The sequence below is a fragment of the Protomyctophum bolini genome (assembly GCF_963924005.1).
Source record: "Protomyctophum bolini genome assembly, chromosome: 14".
Lineage (NCBI taxonomy): Eukaryota > Metazoa > Chordata > Actinopteri > Myctophiformes > Myctophidae > Protomyctophum > Protomyctophum bolini.
The window spans coordinates 11,217,326-11,239,825 of record NC_137875.1 but is presented as its reverse complement, the minus strand read 5'-3'; the positions used below and the strand labels follow the sequence as shown (position 1 = coordinate 11,239,825).

General features: G+C 42.8%; 1 protein-coding gene across 1 annotated transcript in view; it reads right to left on the bottom strand.

Moving 5' to 3' along the window:
* adgra1b (adhesion G protein-coupled receptor A1b) overlaps positions 1-22,500 on the bottom strand; it is a 202,709-nt gene that overhangs the window by 51,701 nt on the left and 128,508 nt on the right. Inside the window, exons 13-14 of the mRNA XM_080781504.1 lie at positions 15,424-15,643; positions 14,675-14,883 (exon numbers count right to left, since the gene is read on the bottom strand). Of these exons, the coding sequence (XP_080637630.1) occupies positions 14,675-14,883; positions 15,424-15,643 (429 nt within the window). The remainder of the gene's footprint in view (positions 1-14,674; positions 14,884-15,423; positions 15,644-22,500) is intronic.

Here is a 22,500-nt window from a genome sequence, read left to right as displayed (position 1 = left end):
ACACACACACACACACACACACACACACACACACACACACACACACACACACACACACACACACACACACACACACACACACACACACACACACACACACACACACACACACACACACACACACACACAAACACACACACCACACCGCCTCATCCTCTCTTCAATTTACGCAAGTCTAATTTTTTCTCTTTTTGCCCTTATCGTCCTCACAGGAGACGAGCACACATTGCTTCAATAACCATTTGCTAATTAGAAGTTGGGGGACCAACAGTGGACAGCAGCACTGCACTGCAAAACATCCACAGTGAATAGATAAAGAAATGTATAAATGCATGCAGGAACGTGGCCATTGCACGGTAAATAATTTAACTCTGAGCTGGAGCATATAACCAAATGGACACTTCATTACGGGTCCTTATCTGGTTGCATTTGTACGCTCTCAGAGTTACAAATAGATCAATTAATACTTTTACAGGGTAGTGTTTTTTTCTTTTTTTTGCACGTTGTAGGAAGGAGAGGCATTTTTCACAAAGCAATAAGGTCAACAACGGTCATCAAGCCATGCATAAATCAATGGTCGTGTGCTGATCCCACTGGTGACTCTTTGTCATGCGAGGAGGGGAAGGGTTAAAATGCCGTGTTGACTTTGTTGACTAAAACTATGACGAAAAATGTTTGTCGAATACCTTTTTTTTCACTGACTATAATTGATAAAACTCAATTTAAACAAATTGAAATGACTAAAACTAAAGCCCAAACCACACCAACGGGTCAGGTCGAGACCGTTTTTTAAGGTAAACCACACCAATGCAACTGTCTGGTGTGGTTTGGGATTAAGACTAAATATATTGACAATTTCGTCAGAAAATAAAAACTAGACTAAAATGCTATGAAGGGACTGCTATGAAGGGGCTATGAAAATAGCCGATCTACAAGCTCACAACGCGTCGCGTTGATCTTGTAGATCAGCTATTTTCAGAGTGCAGCCAAGTGTAAAATCAAGCATTACGTCGCCATCAAGGCACGCCAAAATTAATTTTAGTCGACAAAAACAACTGTAGATTTAGTCGACTAAAATCGTATGAAATTTAGGCGACTATAACTAGAAACTAAAACATTTCAGATGGCAAAAATATGACAAAAACTAAATGGAATCTTTTTTAAAAGACTATGACTAAAATAGAGTGTAAAATGTAAGTGTAAAGTCAGTTTTTTATCAATTTTATCAATCAATTAACGCTCTCCCTCCCATTCACAAGTTAATTGACTGTAGAACAGCTTTCCTCCCAATAACGTTACACGTGTTACGTCTTCATTGTTTAATTTGCGTTTTTAATACGTTTTAAGTCATACAGGGTCTCCATTGGACAGAGTGGGATAGGTGACGCGTTTTGATGATGTCATCGCAAAAACATCTGTCGCAGCAGCGTGCAAAGGGTTCTTTCTCCGCTCTGTTGTTGTGATCGCCACTTTGGAATATTTTTCTACACTATGACAAGCGATTACACCCTTTTAAAGCAGATTTTTATGATCAAGTGCACAGTGGCTCCTCAAAGGTTAGTGTAAACTAGGCAGGGAGATCTTGGAACACGATTGCTATAATCACCACAGTCAAACTGTTAACACTCAGTTTGTCATGTACTTGGTGGCCGTCCCTCGCCTAATGATCAAGTCTATTATGAAAACCGCTGTCACTTATTATAGGGCAGAGATTCCCAGCCCACTGGCAGGGCATGAGGATATTGTAAGGCCCCCAAAGAATGGAAACTATAGTAAAATACTACAGCACTGGGTTCAAAAGTGACATCATAAAAAGAGAAGGGAACCCACTCTCTGCTCTAAAAGTGTATTTATTGACAGTTAATAAATAAACATTTGGAGCAGATGAGTGGGTTCCCTCCTCTCTTTTCCCCAAATACTGGGCAACACAATCGTTTTATAATATAGCATTAATATATAAGAGAAATAGTAAATGTCAACGTATTTCGTCTTTTAATGGTATATTCAGTGATTTCATTTAATTCAAATATCACTTTTTTTTTTGTTTTGTTGTGATAATCCTCCCTACTATAGAGTGTGCTGACCATATAAGGAGTTCCTCCCTGTCCCCAGTTAACCCCTAGATGTGGACTGGATATTGTTGACTGAACCCTCTGCAACATGTCTTCAAATAGCCTGAAGTAAAAAATAAATAAAAGCTTAGTCTAGACTAGAGGGAGCTTGTGATGTGCCCCATACCGCGGTTGGGGTGGAGGACATCACCTTTTGTTTTCAGCAGAAAAAGCACTAGCTCCAGGCATGCAGCACTATTTGTCCTTAACAGGTAGTGCTAAACCACCATAGTCTCCACTGCCACTCTCCAGACTGTAGTTCTGCTTTCTAGGGCAATATGCCACGGCTGAATGGGTAGAGGACCGCTTGGGAATGACAAGGTCCCCTAGTTCAGCCCCTGGAGCCACCCACAAGTGTCCACGTGATGTGCCCACTTCTTGAGGACGGGTATAAATGCATGCCAACTGGCCTGACCTGAACCCCACACAGAATCTAGGTTGTATTGTCAAGAGGAAGGTGTGAGACATAACAATACAAAATAATTTACGGCTGTTATCAAAGCAAACCTGGGCTTCCATAACACCTCAACAGTGCCACTGGCTCATCACCTCCATGCCACGCCCAATTGATGAAATGATTTGTTCAAAAGTAGCCCAGACCAAGTATTAACTGCACACATTAATATACTTTTCAGATGGTCGACATTTCTCGTTTAAAAAATCTTTTTTTTAGTGGTCTTGTAAAATATTCTAATTCATTGGGATATGATTTTTTGATTTTCATGAGCTGTACGCCATAATCATCAAGATTAAAACAAAAAAAAGGTTTTAAATACTTTATGCACAATTAATTTTGAATATGTGAAAGTTTCACTTTTTCAATTATATTACGGAAAAAAGAAAATGTACTAAATACAAAATATTCTAATTACATGGGATGGAGCTGTGTATATATATATATATATATATGGATCACACTCTATGCAGCCTTAACAGAGGAGAGGAACAACAACAAGCTCTTAATGTGTTTGCAGAGACTGGCTAGTGTTGTGCAAATGAGCTGCTGTCTGGTTCAGTTAAAAGTTGTGTGCAATAACAGGAACGCTGTCAGAGAGAGAGAGAGAGAGAGATCCAGAGAGAGAGAGAGAATTAAGAAAATAACAGGGAGGGAGAGATCCAGAGACCGAGGGACAGAGACAGAGAAAGTGATGGAGAGTTTTCAGATCCTGTCCTCATTTGAGCTTTCTCTGGGGTCATAATATTGACAGGCTAATACACTATTTTGTGTATGTAGAAGCCTCGGTAATGTTCATAAATCAGCCGTGAGGGGCCTGCAGATTGCAGGCATGCCCAAGCCGAGAGCTAAGGCATCGGCAAAATTCTGTTCAGTGTCTGCAATTATTGGCAGAAATTTCTTGTAAAATGTGTGTGTGTGTGTGTGTGCGCGTGCGCGTGCGTGCGCGTCTGAGAAAGAGACCAATACATACAGATTCAGATCAAATGTCGGATTACGCCATAGGCTATACACTATTTATAATATAATGTGTATTGCTCATATACTGGGCATGACACAGTACAGTATGTCAGATGGTTTCTGGACAAAATGTCTACTTGAATCTCCAGCTGTCCACCCAGTGCTGCCAATCATGGTCTTGGTCAACCAAGACTTTGATAGTTGATTAGTCATTTTTTATGCTTTTTACAGTGTGACACTGTGACTGTCTATATGACAATAATGACCTAGACATTTTTCTTTTTTTACAGAAAAGAATCCGGCGACCCTCCTGAAAACCCACCGATTGAGAAGCCCTGGTCTGTGTGTCCGGAGATAATCTCACAAACCACTGGACTGGTGAGTGCCAAATTTCTTGTGCATAAATCCATTCAATCTTTTACATTTTGTGAAGGATCTCAGATTAGACTGTCTTGCCACACACTGTGAAGCCATGTCCTTATTCCACCCTGTCTTGCCTCCATCCATGTGACTTTCAATGTCCAGCGACCTGAAATCAACATTAGAATGTTTCGGTTGTCAACCTCAACAACCGGAAAGGCCTGGTCTTGGCATGATTGCAAGCAGCAAACACAATTTTACAGATTTTACAGATTGTTTTTGACAATTCCTTGAGAATGCCTTTAGCCGAGGACATGGAAACCTCATCTCGATGTGTCTGATTTATTGCCATAATGATTGCTTTACACCCCAATCAAGTATTCATATCTCACTAATTGGTTGTGCCAAAATCATCAAATTGGAAATAAAAACTGAACGTAATGGCGTCATTATCATTTATAAAGACGGCTTGTCAACGTGGACACATTTGAAGCAATATATCTGCCTCTCCATAATAATAATTTAAAAAACAAACGGGAGCGCTAGCCTGTTTGAGCTGTTAATTAATCAGTGGCTGTATAAAAACAACGTCAAAACTGCGAAACCACTGACTAAGTGACTAGCCCATTAACTTGCTTTGGATTGCTCCATCGGGTGGATGAGTGAACGCATGCACACACACTTTGGGTGTAACGATATAGTAACTGTATCGAAATATCGATACAGTCTGTGTATACAATGTCCATCTATTTGCCAGAGAATCACTGTGTTTACTTATGTTTATCCATAATAATAAATCTCCCCTAAAAAACCCTGCAGTATCCACAAGTTTCACACATATATATAATGTATTTGCTAAATAGTTACTGTATCGATTTCAAATCATTGAATCGTATCGCCATAGTGAACCAATATTGTATCGTCAACCATGTATCGTGATACGTATCTTAACGCTGTTAAAATGTATCGTTACACCCCTAACACACACACACACACACGCACGCGTACATTAGCGCAACAATTCCTTCTGCTGTAAGCAGCAGCATTATAAAATGTTTCATAGACTTAGCTGAGGAGCATACATTATTTGAATAACAATAGGTTAAAGAAATGCAATTTGTTATCTGGCCTAATAGAGGGATGGATATAAGCAACCGACATAGCGCAGGTGTCCAATATGGCGTGTCAGGGATATAGGACCAATGCTGAGTATTGGCTGACTCCAGCAACGGCTAGGGCAAAAGCTGTTGATGGCTGAGATAAATGGTGGGCTGTGAGCTCTGAACTCATTACTCAGGGAGAAAACAATCTGCATCACATGTCAAGTTATTGGCCAGCAGCAATCTGTTATTGAAGAACAGGGGGGCTTATTGAAGGAGCTATCCAACTGGCTGCTTTATACCAGACAGGGAGGTAGCATAGTGGAAATGGTAAACCATCAAAGTAACACAATGTCAATCCAATGTTTTGATGTACTTTTGTTGTACATGTACTGTACACACAATGTAGCACATATAGTACATGCACACACACACACACACACACACACACACACACATGCACGCGCATGCACACACACACACGGACGTGCGCATGTGCACACACACACACACACACACACACACACACACACACACACATGCACGCGCGTATGCACACAAACATGCACGCACACAAACACACGTGTATGTCCGGTCTCAAGTCCGCATTTTCTAGGGATGCACCGAAAGGGAAATTCTTGGCCGAAACCGAATATAGGAAACAATAGCCGAATATGATTAATATTATATATCTTTTTTCCTACCATTGCTGTCATGACCGCACCTTAAAGCTACCTGATTATGGCAAAAGACATGATTATGGCAAAACTTTACTTAAATAATAATCACTATTATGGGTCCATAAAACATTTATCCAGTTCTTTTGAATGCATTAATTGCATACACTATTAGGTGATATATTTTGCAAAATGCATTTTTAGCCATTTTCGGCCGAATATTCAGTGCATCACTAGCATTTTTATTTACTCGGTTTGTCTCGGTCTCGGACCAAGGGACTCAGGACTCTTCTCCCCCATCGAGGCTACTGGTGTCACGAGTCACTACAGTGCAATGAAATCAATCTTTGTATTATTCCCATATAATGAGGAGCTCATTCATATTAACATCGTAAGACAGCTGTCTGGTTAAGTAACGGAGTGCATCTGACGCGCCTGCCTGCCTGCTCTCGTGGTTCTCGTGTTTCAGATCCAGATTGTTTTCTGTACATAAGAAAACAAAACGTAATCCAAATCGGGCCTCGTTTCCGCCTTGGTCTTGACCGTTACTCGCTTTAGGTGGACTCTGATTGATAGATGGATAGATGGATAGATAGATACATGGATAGATAGATAGATAGATAGATAGATAGATAGATAGATCTTTATTGTCATTGTAACATGAACAACGAAATTAAAAGTGCCAACCGATCAGTGCATCAAATCACTCAAATATATATGAAGCTAAAAGTCTATGAAAACTAATACAATAAAAACACACAAGCAACTGTTGGGTTACATCATCTCTTCTAGAAGGTTCTGAAATGTGCATACAGCACACTATATAGAAACAGTGACTAGTCGATGAAAACACCATTCAAAACCAAGTCAATTCAATGAAACTATATTATTGACTATATCAATTTGAAAGTGCCAAGATAGATCAAATGATTTGATTCAAATCACAAACAAAAAGCTTAAGCTTGTTTCCATTGTTATCCATTACGACAATCACAGTAACATCCAACCATACGGGCGCACACACATAAAGCAGCGTGCATCAAGACATGCACGCACAAAGCAAACAGACCTCAAATGAAATGTATAGGTTGCACAAAATCTGTGCATATATTAAATGTATTGAGCAACAGCCCCTCCAGTCTTGCGTTGGCGAGTTTACACATGCAGCACAAGCATGTATCTGCTTGAGTCGGGGGCTGGTAGCTAGTATAGGCAGCGTGCCCACCCCGCCCGCCTACATGACATACATGTGAGGTGATGTGCGGAGAGCGGGGGCCACGTATTAAACAAAATTAAGGAGAACATAGGGGTCAAAGGTAACTGGTGCTAAGTGGCTGGCACATTGTTAGCATGAGTGACCTTAACCCTTATTAAAAATGCTCGCATCAATAACACATTGATTGAATACACATCCATGCACGGTCCATCCCTAGACCAGCGCTGTCTCTGTGAAAATGCTCTGAGTAACAATTATTCAATACAATATATTATATATTATTATATATGCATAATTATTTATGTTTCGGTCTGTTCATGGGTGGATGTTACTGTGATTGTCTTAATGGAGCACAATGGAAATTAGCTTGGGCTTTTTTTGTGATTTGATGTATGTTGGCACTTTCAAATTGATGGCAATAATATAACATTGTATTATCTCCTATAATCCACAGAATAAATCACAACCAGTTTCATTGAGTTGACTTTTGAATGGTTTTCATCGACTAGTCACTGTTTCTATATAGTGTACTGTATGCACATTTTGGAATCTTCTATAAGAGATTATGTAATAACCTAACGGTTGCTTTATCACAGAGTACAGATAGTATAGGTATAGGTCATAAGTGAATGACATTGGGTGCCGGATGGGTCAGACCTTCCTCCGCCTAAAAGAGGTAACATTTGAGTAGCCCAAATCCCTCCAGCCATACCTCGGCAGAATGTCCAGCAATGCTAGGTATATGCTAGGTCCGGACAAGATAATTATTATCTCGTCCGGACAAAATAATAATTAGCTTGTCCGGACAAGATAATATCTGACCTCTCTCAAATGACAAGGGTTGTACAATCATGCTTCCTCTAGCCGAAACAGCCTAAATCATTTGCAAAACCTTGAAAAGGTCATTCATGCTTATATTTGATCATGATTAGACTAATGTAACTCCCTGAACTCAGGGCTCAGAACAAATGCTATATGATATCTCCAGTCTCCAACTGGTGCATAATTCAGCTACTAGACTGTTAACTAATTCCAAAATAAATGCCATATTACATCCATCCTTGCATCTCTTCACTGGTTGCCTGCGAGTTTCAGAACTGAATTCTAGATTTTACCGATGACTTTTAAAGTCTTACAGGGAGGCTCCTAGTCACATTTTATATATGCCGGTTCCATAATATCAGCCCGAGCAAAACCTGAGATCCTCTAATAGGGCCCTCTGGCTGGATGTTTCTAAAACTGGCCTAATTTACTGGGGCGATCTTTATTTTGTAGCTGCCTGTGGATCTAAGGCATCACTGCTTACTGCTGCTTACTGCCTATTATTAGTTGTTTACTGTATACTTTTAGTTACAATTTTCTCACACTCGCGAGACACGGCCAAAGCATTTTCAGGGGTCCCCAGCCAAACACCTTGAGACCCACTGCCCTAACTACCCTTAGATCCTCACTAAGGCAAGGAACCCATGTCAACTGATGATACTATACTGACAGTGTCACCTCCTCTGGATATCACAGATCATCGCCACGCTGCACATAATCCTATTCACATTCAAACACATATTAACAAGAAAGGCGGGAGCAGAGGTTTTTTCATGTATCTCTAAACAAGTAATCAATAGTCATCTTTATAGATTACTTTTTTCAGCATTGTCAGCATTTTCAGCATTATTTCGATGAGAGAGAGAGAGAGAGAGAGAGAGAGAGAGAGGAAAGGTGGACAGCAAACAGTCCTATCCATCTCTTAACCCATTATGACCTGGGAACGATTCTACAAATGCCTTCTAAATCCTCACATTTTCATGTCAAGGACCCCCAATTAGGATTATATGTAATTGGCTGCCGACCCCCATCTGAAAATATGTTGTTCCAGGGAGCAAAAGATTTGAGTTAAAAACTTTGGCTCTGAAAGAATATATATTCAAATAACCCAAAATGGGTTAAGAGATGTTCCGAAGCTCCCTGAGCTTTTTAACAAATATGAAATATCTCAACGACGTTTGTGACGACAGAAAGGACTGTATGCTTCAGGAAACAGTTTGTGACCACTGCAGAAAGAACTGTGTGCTTCAGGAAACGGTTTGTGACCACTGCATAAAGGACTGTGTGCTTCAGGAAACAATTAACCGCGCTGACATGCATGTCAAAGAGAAAAAACCTGACTTATACTTAGTTGCATAATACAGTAGGTGTTTTGTTGCGCCACCAGAAATCTGCTATCTTCGGTGCACAACACTAGCAATTCAATTCAATTCAAAGGGCTTTATTGGCATGAGAAAACATATGTTTACATAGCCAAAGCAGAAAGAACAATACAACAACTAGCATGTATGTTTACATCAGTATAAAACAAAAAGTCCACGTCAACCCATTGATTCTCTCTCATGCAACCATGCTTACTTTCTCTTCAAAATCTCTATTAACAACACCATCGGAGCCCATGACGTAAATCACAGTCAAGTTCAAGTGCACGGTCATGTGCCCGAGACGGAGATTGATAATCTCCGCAAATTAGTGCTATGAAAACTGATCGCATCGCTCTACAGCCTAGAGGCGCTTGTTGACGATAGGCACATTTTATTAATGGATTAAATAGGCCTGGGCCCTCAAGGTGTTTAAATTATTTTATTTCTATTCATATATATAATATAAAAACACATATACCGGTATGCCAATACATACATGAGTCATCATGACCATACATGTGTTTGTATCTGTCAAAAGGACCTTGGTCCTTTGAGTGCAAATGTGTCTGCCCATGCCTGCCTGCCTGAATGCCTGCCTGCCTGCCTGTCTGTCTGCCTGCCTGCCTGCCTGCCTGCCTGAATGCCTGCATGCCTGCCTGTCTGCCTGTCTGCCTGTCTGCCTGCCTGTCTGCCTGCCTGCCTGCCTGAATGCCTGCCTGTCTGCATGCCTGCCTGTCTGTCTGCCTGCCTGCCTGTCTGCCTGCCTGCCTGCCTGTCTGCCTGCATGCCTGCCTGTTCTATCTATTTTCAAGCATAGACACCTTTATTCATAAATACATGCGTAGACGGTTTCTCAATTCTGAGTTCCAATGCACAACAATTCTGACGATGACTCACACAGAAAAAAGATACAAGCGGAAAAAGGCTCCCACACGCTGATTGCAATGCAACAGCCATCCACATGGACCCTTTCTTTTCCATACAGACCTTAAGATATTCATTGCATCCATATGTACAGCAATACATCCCTTAACAGCTCGTTCCTCATTGGACCGTGGGCCTTTAGGTCCTTTGTTATGATCGGATGCTGACAAAATAAAATAAATAAATGAATGAAACATAGCTATCCCTCCACCCAGTCCAAAAGAGCCCCTCTCTTTCCAAAGGTCTGCTGGTGCATATTAAACAGATGGGAGCAGTGCAGCAACCACATACATCAACTTCTGCCCCCTGTTCACCACCTCAACTGAAACTAGCTATACCTCTGGAGTCTCGCGTAGCCGGGCAACTATTCCACAATCTCCGGATGCTATATAGAGCCTGGAACTACACCTCTCGAAATCCAAGTAATCCGTTTGTCATTTCCGTTCACAAAAATATATATTTAAAATATCTTTAGAGCCTATTTTTTATTTCCATTTCTGCTAAGCAGCAAGCTGTAATGTATGCTGATGATTAGTTAATAGATGATTTCTATTTATATTAAGATACATTTGCACGACTGTAAAGACGAAACGGAAGTGAGGAGGAGGCTTCACTTCCGCTTTATAGTTTACTCATGATCAGAGCTTCCGTGCTCCGGTCCAGACTGTATATGACCAAGCATTTGACAATTGCGAGAGGCAACAGTCTGGCCACACGAGTCTAATACCTCTGTGACACATGAGACACGTCATACAGTGAAACTATAGCTAGCTACACCTCTGTGACACATGAGACACGTCATGCAGTGAAACTATAGCTACACCTCTGTGACACATGAGACACGTCATACAGTGAAACTATACACCTCTGTGACACATGGACACGTCATACAGTGAAACTATACACCTCTGTGACACATGGACACGTCATACAGTGAAACTATACACCTCTGTGACACATGGACACGTCATACAGTGAAACTATACACCTCTGTGACACATGGACACATCATACAGTGAAACTATAGCTATAGCTACACCTCTGTGACACATGAGACATGTCATACAGTGAAACTATACACCTCTGTGACACATGGACACGTCATACAGTGAAACTATACACCTCTGTGACACATGGACACGTCATACAGTGAAACTATACACCTCTGTGACACATGGACACGTCATACAGTGAAACTATACACCTCTGTGACACATGAGACATGTCATACAGTGAAACTATACACCTCTGTGACACATGAGACATGTCATACAGTGAAACTATACACCTCTGTGACACATGAGACATGTCATACAGTGAAACTATACACCTCTGTGACACATGGACACATTGGACACGTCATACAGTGAAACTATACACCTCTGACACGTCATGCAGTGCACACTGCACACACACCAGTTGAGCCATGCAAGGTGACGGTCGGTGGGCAGGGAGGGGTGGGGGGGGGGGGGTTGGGGGTGGTAGTGGGGGGTGGGTTGTCACGGTGATGAAGACAAATGATGAGGCTGCATTGCTGTAAATGAGTGAGTCAGCCCTCCCCCTCCGACAGTCACGGGGCCTACTTGAGGCAGACGGAGAGATGGATGGAGAGGAGAATTAACAGTCTTTTTTGGGGAGGGGGGGATTCAACGCACATGAGAACAGGAACTCTCCATGGTGCTGAAGTCCCAATGGCTGCTTGCTTTCTAAGGGGCCTCACAAGCCATGTCTCATTGAAATCACACGAGATTAAAAGACAAACAATAAGAACCCCACAGTGCACAAACAATCTGTATCATCCTTACAGCAATTCACATTCCTAGGTGAACAAAGTCAAGCAATACATCTGTTGTTCGTGCCTTTACAGTAGGTGGTGGTATAATTGTATTATATGCCTATAAACTAAAACCACAGGGGCTGTTGGTTTCTGTGTTCCATCATGCTACACAGCCTATCCAAAGTCAGCTATATTTGGCATTCTGATCACAGATCCACTACAGAGGCTCAGAGTCACCGCCGTGCAATTCTTTTGCAGCCCAAGTCCAAAGAGTTTCTAATTAAAATACTTTGAATATCCCATAAACAGCATGAACTGGTTTGAAATATTCCCCAGTGTGTGTGTGCGCGCGCTCGCACACACACACACACACACACACACACACACACACACACACACACACACACACACACACACACACACACACACTGTGAACACCAAACACTCACATACACAACACACATGTGCACACACCCACACAAGGCCCCACAGCGCTAAATGCAGAGAGAGTGAATCCAGCTTAGCCGTTGGATATTGCATTGTTTTGTGGTTGAATGCTGTGCCGGTCAGCTCAATATTATAGATACACCATGTGATCAATTATTTTCTTAGACTGCAATGTGCATTGCAGATGACTTATCCAGAAGTGGATTCTGATTTACACAGTGCAGGCACACAGTACATAATAGGTACTCTAATTATAGTCAGCCTTGATGTTCACAACACACACATCATCACATCACACCAAGGAAATGACCAGACCAGCCCCTCTGGTCACAAGAACTCGGTCACCAACCTGTTTCAACATGTTTAGTTTTTAAGAGCCTGTAGAAAACTTTGAGTATAATGGAGTCTCTCGATCTGTCAAGCTTCTTGTCAGTTGATTTTACATCTCAAAAACACCGAAGCAGTGCAGGGCTTGAAGTTCGTTTTGCTGCTTTGTATATATATTTTTCCCACAGCATATACAGCGAAATCTTGGGCTTAACGATAAAAGGGCTCTTTTACTTCCAGATGAATCACCGCTACGGACAAGATGTAGCCTCCATTCGAATTAGATTCCTTTCAGCTCGACATGAAAAGATTATGCAACAGGTTTTCTGGTTCGGAGGAAGCTCTGCGGCTAATGGACCTCATTGCAACACATGGTATATAGTACCGACGGGAGAATGATGTCACGACGAGTCCGTGAATAAGGGTCCTTTTCTCGGGCACTGCGGAGGAGTCTAGGCGGGTGTGGTGACTGCATTAGTAAAGCGCACGATCCCCGCGCAAAACACACGAACAAAACCCATGCACACAGCCCTATACAGTATAAAACATCACTCTCTGTGCAGACTATAGTCCTTTCTGTTATAATGGCTTACCGCCACCATCTTCATCATCATCGGCTTCTATAGGTGCTGTAGCCGGTAGCCTACGTGCCCTGAAGTTCAAATCATTAATCTGTTGCCACGTTCCATTTACTAAATTGCCGATCTCGCTTTTGGTTTCGCTCTGACAGCCACAAGGTGCCCACAATGACGGCGCGCTCCTGTCGAGCGCAGCGAAAAGCGTCTCTCTCTCTTCTCTCACCAAGAAACAGGTTGGTTATTGAATAGCCTACATCTGTTCTGCCACTGTCTGTCCTCCTGCACAATGACAATCTGACATCTGCGCTCCATCTCTCAACAACACCTTGGTATTCTGTGCACACCCCACTTTGTACCACCACCAGTGCATTCTGTCGGGGTTTTTTTTCCTTCTTCTTTTCCTATGCTGCTTGCCTGCTTTCCTCGGTAAACCCACTCTCCCTATATATGCGGGTTTTCTCGAGCCATGCAGCGTGTGTCTGTCTGTATAATGCACATGAATATACAACGGCATCGAAACGAAAGGCTTCATGAAATATGCAGGTATATAAAAAGGCAAAACTCGGAAAGCAATATAGCCTTAATACGCTTACCGACATCTCAAGCACAACACTTTCATGCTCTCTACCATGAAGAACTGACCTCCCAGTCTAACGAATCCCACTCTTCGGTAAACATCCGGAGGATTTCTGTTCATCCAAAAAGCCTATGCGAGGCGCAGCAAAGCGGCTCTCTCTCTCTCTACGGAACGACTGGGCGACGAGATGCCATTGCGCTTTTGGTATTATCCTCATGTGAAATCAATTTTAATAGGAGACGTCGTCGGGAGAAGGTGTTCGGCTGGGCTGGTAGGCTACGCGCGGCGGTACGACGTCGAGAGAGCAACTTGACTTGAGCGAGATAGATTAACGATGCTACGCTTTAGCGATCGAACATTGTTTTTTTTTTGGTCGGCAAGGTTGCACCCAATTAGTACAGCACTTGCGCTCGCAGGCGAATAGCTCCTACTGACGAGGCGCTCCTTCTATCGAGCATCGTTTTCGATTTCGGCTGCTCTCTCTCTCTCTATCTCTCTCTCTCTCTGTGTGTGTGTCTGTGTGTGTGTGTGTGTGTGTGTGTGTGCAGCTTTTCAGACATGTGTATACGCGGCGACACACTGAAAACACGCGCAACTTCTCCTTTCCAAAATAATGCTCTGGGCTGGAGGGGGGGTGGGGGGGGGGGGGGGATAACACCCTCCGAAGCCAATAAATCCCATGGCGCATTAGCCCAATCCTTTTTCCTCAGCCGAGGAACAATAAAGAGAGCTTTTAAAGGTCCCCCGCATAGAAGTGCTTGGAAAGGCACGTGACCCCCCCCCTCTCTATATATATATATATTCCTTTGTGAAAAGGATGCATTTGATTCATAATGGGGCATGTGAGCAACGCTATAGGGCACACTTGTCGGACATAATATATGAGTCCACTGGAAGCAGATCAGGTGGAGAATGATGAATGACGCCGACACACACACACAGCAGCAGCCATGCCCAGCCGCAGCCCCCTTTTTACTCACCATGAGCACAGCAAAGTTATTGTGATGAGTGCAATGAATGGTGGTCGTGTTGCCCGCGGAGCCCGTGATGTGGCAGCCCTCTGCCCGCCAGCCGCCGTGCCCATCGAGCAGGTCGAAATCCCAGTAGGCTGCGGTGGGATCGACACCCAGCGCGAAGTGCCTGAGAGCGATGCTTACGGAGTGCACCGCGCTCCCGAGGCTGCACCCATCTGCGGTGCAGAAGGATGGATGGAAGGAAGGAACGAAAGGAAAAGCAACACATTACATTATGGAAACCGAAAAACTGAAAAGTGGAACCGTCTGCTTGCTATTAAGTGCTACATCAAAAAATACGCGTGCTTGCCTGCTCGGGCATAAGCACGCACGCACGAACGCACTTTATTCAGGCATTGCGCCATGCAGTGTCAGGTTATTAATGCCATGGCAATATTTTCCAATTACTGGAAAAAAGAAAATGACCCTCCTCGCCCCTCCCCAATATAACATGTTAATTAAAATGCAAAAGAAGTTGCCAATTTATTTCTATTAGGCTACGCAACTGCGAATTATGTGTGACATTTTCTTCTCCCAGTAAACATGACATGTGAGAGTTTCACTCTAATGGACTACATGGAATAAGGTGTAGCCTATAGACATATATAAACTGATATAATCATGTGCGTGTATACTGGCTACTGTACACAAGCATGCAATTCGGGTCAGTATAGTAAAGCGTTGACATGCAGGATAAAAATGGAATTTCCCCTTACCTAATTTGGTGAAAGCAACTGGTGTCGAAACGCTCCTACGTTTCCCGTCATCCGCAAGGTTGGACGAATTCCCCGTGCAGGGAAAGAGTTTCCCATTGCGAAAGACAATGAACTGCAGCTTGCAAGTGGAGTTATCAACAGATTGCAGCGCAGCGGCGGCAGGCGATATAGGCGTACTTCCACCAGCAGCCAGCGGTAAATGGATCGAGGCGACTGAGTTCTGCGGATGGAACAACAAAAAACATGGGGAACATGGAAAAATTAGATAATGTCACTCAGTCACAGCCAGAGATGCGCAGGATAAAATGGAGAGAACAAAACAAAAAAAAAGTATTCCTTATTCCGTATGCTTAAATTGTGCTCCATGACTGGAGGCGACCATAGCATACAAGTGACCATGCAGGCGGGGAGAGAAGGGAATCGTGCGGTAGTATAGCTATACGTCCTGTGCGCTCCCGTGCGCCTACATGTTCGGTCAGGGAGGGATAGGGATCCCTGCCGCAGAGGTGGAAATGGTTCTTACCATTTTCAGCTGGAGGGCACATCAACACTGCTGCAGCTTGATTTAAAGAGACAACCGGGTCTGACTTTATATATCCCCCTTTTCACCGCGCAGAAACACTAAACAGAGCGCCCCATAAATAAAAAGCATTTTAAGCAAGCTTTAGGTTTCTCGGCGGCGAAGAAGGGGATCATTGTATAAGCGTTCTGCGGATGGGATTAATTGAGTTTTCGGACTCTAGGCGAGTGGCATTTAACCCTGTCTGCTGCATGCCCAGACAAGTTTCAAGCTCATCACAAAAGAGCTCCTACAAGTGCCACCACCGTCAGAAGCACAACATAAAGTTGCATACCATGCTGTAGGCTATACTATGTCCCCACAGATTTATATTAATTCAGAATTTAAAATGTGCAAAAAAAGGTAAAACAAAAAAAAGAGTATTCCACAGATATAACATAACACAGTTTCTGTAGCCTGCTTTAAAATGCAGGCAAAAAAATAATAATGTATATTCCCATAGGTGACTATATTCTTCACTGGTGAAGAATTGAGTTGATGAGGGATGTTAGAGACCCGAGCATTATGCTGTCCGAAAGCTGTCTTTATTTCCAAATGAATTCTGTACTGTTCAGCCTTCAGTCCGGCCACCCTCATATAGGCTGGGGAGTTCAGCACTTTGCTTTCTTCCCTACAGATGAATAGATGCCCATAAAGTTAATGGGTATAGCTGCTTAGTCAGACAACCGCTGCAATCAATATTGGGGAGAAAGATGGCCACATTTCTTAATCAAGTTAAACAAGTCCTGTCCTTTCTATAGCTCCGCGTGCCAGCTACAGTGTGAGGGTGTTGCTTTGATGTGGCTCCCCTCCTGGCACTGCCTGGTGCACTTCGGTCATTGTGACAGCCAGGTGCTGCTATAGAGAGTCTGAAGGCTAATTATACTTAAAGGACAACTTTAGTTATTTTTTTCAATCAAGGTTCATGTTTTAGGTTGTTATTAGAGAAAGTAAAAGATGAGTGTTATATATATATTTTTTCATTTGCTGCTTTCTGTCGTTTTAGGGATTTTAGCTGTTTTTGACAGGGGGCGGGGGCATTCGAACATGGGGCTAAATATGTATTTTCTGTTCTTCATAGAAGCCGCACCCAACTGTTGTATGATGTTATCATGATGTTGTATGATAAAGGGGGAGGGGTTAGGAGAGGGGATGATAGTGATGTCACTATATCACAGTTTGTTTCACTGGCACGTTTGACTGTCAAGTCAGGAAGAAACCCTAAATACATAACAACCACACCAAGGGGTCTAATGACGTAATGTCATTACAAATAATTTATTAAGGTTCCTTAAACCATAGTGGACATGACGTTTGGAGCCTCACAGCTCTTCGGTGTCACTGGCGGCCACCCATTAAAAATAAATTAATCCACAATACTATAGCGTCATTTGTAATTCTTTCTATCATAATAATAGCCTAGCGCAACTGTCATTCAACTTTGACCCCTCTGTCACATGGAACTATTTGTTCGTGTCCAGTATCACTATACAGTATGCCAGCAGCAGCACAAAGCCAGTTCCATGTGACAGAGGGGTCAAAGTTGAACTAAAGTTGCTCTATATGGTAGAAATATAGGTCAACAATAGAAATGACGCTATAGCTTTGTGGATTACCGGTAATTTATTTTTTAATGAGTGGCCCCCCAGTGCCCCCCACCAAAATAATGACCAGAACTATTTATCTGAACTAACCCTTTAACGTACGTTGTTTTTGACTGTGTGTAAATTGTTTTTGTGCTATCTCTCAATGCTCAATGACACGTACACAGCATGCTTAAGCACGATCCCCTTCAGTTTTATGAGTGTGGTGTGCGGAGGTGCCACTGCCCCTTTTACAGCCTGAGCTTTGTTAGCTATTAGTTTCTGCATTGACTCACACTTGAAAGGCTATCGATTTTCATCCTGCAGTGTGTGACTGAATGTGTAATGTGTGCAGGCGGAGACCGAGAATGTTGGAGCAAAAAGGGGGGGAATGAAAGAGAGAGATAGACTGATGGAACTGATAGAGGTAGGGAGGGAGGATTATAAGGAAGGAGGTGGTATGGTATTGGGGTGGGTGGCTGGGGGGGTAGGGGCTTGTGGTATACTGAGAGAATCCCTGACTTGACATTTATATTGCATCATTTTCTTCCGTCAACCGCTTAAGCTAGCAGTCTGTTTCCCAGAAGTCATATATAGGATAGAGTCATCAGGGATCACGACGATGCAGTCATATTTGAGCCCTGGGTGTCAACACATGTACTGCAAACAGACGGGTGAAATGTAACCCTATTCGAGGATCCTGTGGGGCGTAGAAGAAGATGCAAAGTGACCAGCAATCCAGAACTCAGAGATTATTTCAAAGTGTGCAAAAAATCCTATCTCATTCATACACTTTCTCCCCATCTCATTCTACATGTTTTTATCCACTGTTATGCGGCGTATCAAAAGGATTTACAGCCCAGAGGGCATGCTGTAAGCCACAAGGTCGCAAGGCTCGCATTCAAAGCAACCGTTTACATCCCTCCTGCACAACCTAGAAAGCTGCATTTCCTCCACCCCAAAGCCACTGGGGACCTCACACTTCAGAGTTGATTTAGCTGGACGTGCCTGAGCTGTCAACAACACCCTACAACACCCTACCCCCCCCCCCCCACACACACACACACACACTCACACACACACACACACACACACACACACACACACACACACACACACACACACACACACACACAATTCAATTCAATTCAATTCAATTCAATTCAAAGGGCTTTATTGGCATGAGAAAACATACGTTTACATTGCCAAACACACGTGTGCCACACACACACACACACACACACACACACACACACGGCCCCCCCACACACAGTACACAATATCCACCCCAAAGGCCTGTGCCCTTATGTCGACTAGTATTCTGTTGTCTTAGTAACCCTCTCTCTCTCTCTCTCTCTCTCTCTCTCTCTCTCTCTCTCTCTCTCTCTCTCTCTCTCTCTATAGTGTTATAGGAATCATTCTCCTTTTCTTACAGAGGGCATATCAGCTTGAATGCCAGCAGTCACCTCTCATTTCTGATTCCCATGAGCGAAGATGTTCCATATACTTTGCTCTCTGCCACCTGTGTCCTCTATCCTCTATCTCTTTTATGCCCTCTATCCTCCTCTCCTCTGCCTCCTCCTTATTGGTGCACAGACACCTCTGCCCACACCATAGGAGCCCAGAGCTATAGCATTCTGCCGTCTCAAAACAGCCCGCAGGCTTTGACCCACTGGCAAAATACGCATAACCGTAACGAACTTTGTTCTTTTACTTCAGGAGGGATAATGGTTGAAACTGTGAGTGACAGTAAATAGAAGGGTTTAAAAAGTAAGAGGCCAGACAAATGTTTATTTCACTGCCTGACTGCAAATTACATTAAGTATGCCACGACTCTGTTTGCCTGTATACCCCCCCCCCCCCACTGCCTCTGACTCTTTCTTTTCGACACGGGAGGCATCTTCATGAAATTAGCTATGAATGAAATGAATTCGCCTCAAAGTGCATTTCACTAAGCCTGGCCCTGCATGGCAGAAACTAACTGCTGACGGGTATGGATGGGGATTTGCATAATTCTTTTGTAATCACTTACATTGCTGTCACTCCTTAAAATGGTCAAAGGCAAAGTGACCATGGGAAATATATACACCGCTGTGTTGTTTCCTAGAGTAAACTAACAGGTGTATTTTCTGTTTTCATGGACAAGGGCATGTTTTGGTTTCTCTCTCTCTCTCTCTCTCTCTCTCTCTCTCTCTCTCTCTCTCTCTCTCTCTCTCTCTCTTTGTTTGCTGTCATGTACTGAATACTACAGAATCAATGTACTTAACAATGACCTCTGCCGGGCCCGGTAGTGTTTTCCAGCATTCTTTCCATTTACTGTTATACACTATGCAGAAAAACAGAAAGAAAAGATAGTTCCACAAAAGTGATTGCCATGGATGCCCTGCTTAAAGGGACACTTCACCCTTTTTGCAAAAAAAGATATGTTAATGACATTTAGAAGCTTTAGAACACTTTCCTGGGGGTCTTTATGTGTGTAATATGTGGTTTTAGATATTTTAGATTGTAGCAGTGAGCCTGTTGTCTCTGATGTCATGGACACTGGGCTCACTTCCTTCCTGGACTACATGTTGTCTCAGTAAGACAGCTCTCCCCCCTATCCACAAGGATGAGCAGTGCACCAAAGAATTATGGGAATTGTAGTCCAGGAAGGTAGTGAGACCAGTGTCCATGACATCAGAGACAACAGGCTCACTGCTACAATCTAAAATATCTAAAACCACATATTACACACATAAATACCCCCAGGAAAGTGATCTAAAGCTTCTAAACGTCATTAACCTTTAATTAAAAAGGACTTTATTTTTTCTTTATTGAACAGTATTATTTTGTAGTGTTATTATAAAAAAAAAACAGGCCTCTATGGTTGCCATGCCGACAAGCATCTTGTTTTCCCCTAGACTGGTTGTGTCAGTTTTTGTGTGTAAGGATTTCGTGGGTGGATTTCAGGGAGGAAATAACTCAGGCAATTCAGAGAGAGACACAGCTGTCTCCTCTCTTCACTGTAGCTCTCAGACTGAAGCTGTCACACAGATGTGGTGTGTGACGTCTGTGAAACCGCAACAGATGGAACAAAATGGCATTTAATTAAAAGTGCAATCTTCATTAATGAATGCATTGTTTGAAATCTGTGCAGGGGCATTCTCGATACGCATGCTGTGTGGGCTGTCGATTAGGAGCCCAAAGCAGGCATGTCTTTGAGACTGAACGTGATCTAGTCTTGACCTGAATCAGCCTTTATATTATAATATAAGCCATCTAAGAAGTTGCAGTGTTATGAGTTATTTCTCTGTGCAGTCTATTTACAGACAGACACACATTTATATATGTGGCATATGACGGATAACCACGAAAACATATATCCATCGACAGTTTAAAAACATGGTTTAAAAAATATTAAAGTTCGAGCTGACTGCGTAACCTTCTAAGTACAGCTTGTTTTTGATGCACCTCTACAATCTGTGTTTCAACTCATGAATGACACATTTGAATATAAAATGAGGACTATATTTATTATGGTTTGGCGATGAATTGGATCTGCTTTTTAGGTACTCCGATCAAGCTGATTGCTCAAGATGAGCAATGCACACTTCCAGTTTAAATAGCCGGTATGAAGATGTAATGAGTGTGTGATTGGATGAAGTGAATCATGTGAATGAGAATGTGATGCTGAGGCGGCCCAATGAACGGCCCGAAGAAACGGCACTGAGTTTCCTGACTGAACTTGCTTGACAGGCACGACGCTCAGGATAGAGTGTGAATCACCCGGCAGACTGCCGGAAGTACCATTAAGTACCATTATAATAAATCAATGGCTCGAGAGAGCCGAAGTTGAGAGCGGCCTCAAATTTGAGTTCCACTTTTGGCCTATAGGTATAGTGGCAGCTTCAACGTTGGACAGCTGTTCCGGGGGCTTGGTTTGAACATTATACATGTCTGTCTGCAGCCTGAAAAGAGATACAGTTCAAGACTTTGTTTCATTCAGTCCCTGAATACGAATGACTTCATCACTCTTGTGCAGAAATGCTGGGCAATGGCTTAGGCAGGCTGTATCAATCTATCCACAATGCAAATTCTTGCGATTGTACATTTCCTTGTGCAGAATTATATAATTATATGCTGACCTATGGAGTAGTGTGTGCATGTGTGTGTGTAGGTATTTGCTTTCTAACTTTGGAAGATGTTCTCCCAGCTGAAGAATCTTTGCTCAGTGTGTGGACCCTTAAGTCGACTTGTATTTCCTTTCAAGCCCCAGATGGCTTCTCCTCTCAGCGTTGAGAACCGAATATAAGTTCAGTTGCTTTCATTTAGTCTAACACCATTCGTATTCATGTCGAACAATATGAGTCCCCCCCCACCGTCCCTGAGAGGCATTGACTCAGAGAGGCTTGTATGTATTCATGTATTCATTCATTCATTAAACACTTCATTACCTCAACATTTGGCAACAGGCGCACTTTGAATTGAATTGAATTACTTACAACCACTCTGCTTGTGAACCCCCCCCCCCCCAAAAAAAAGAAGGAAAATAATCACACCCGTGTGAAGAGGCTCTTATCATTGATCAACACATAACGTCTATTTGCTCAGACACGTATGACGTAAATTCTCCTTTCATTGTCAATGGGAATTTAGTCTTTGTTTAGGACGAAAATAGCCGATTTGCTCGTCCACATATGATGTAAATTCTCCATTCATTGTCGATAAGAATTTAATGTTTGTGTAAGACGAAAATCTACACTAATAGCTGAATATAGGAGGGGTTTAGCGCCCCCCAAAAAAAGAAAGAAAGAAGGTCAGGGTCCAGAACATTGGGAATATATGAGAGGGCTTTGAGGGTCGCGTGAGGATTTCACCCACACCCACACCCACACACACACACACACACACACATCCCCACACACACACACACACACACACACACACACACACACA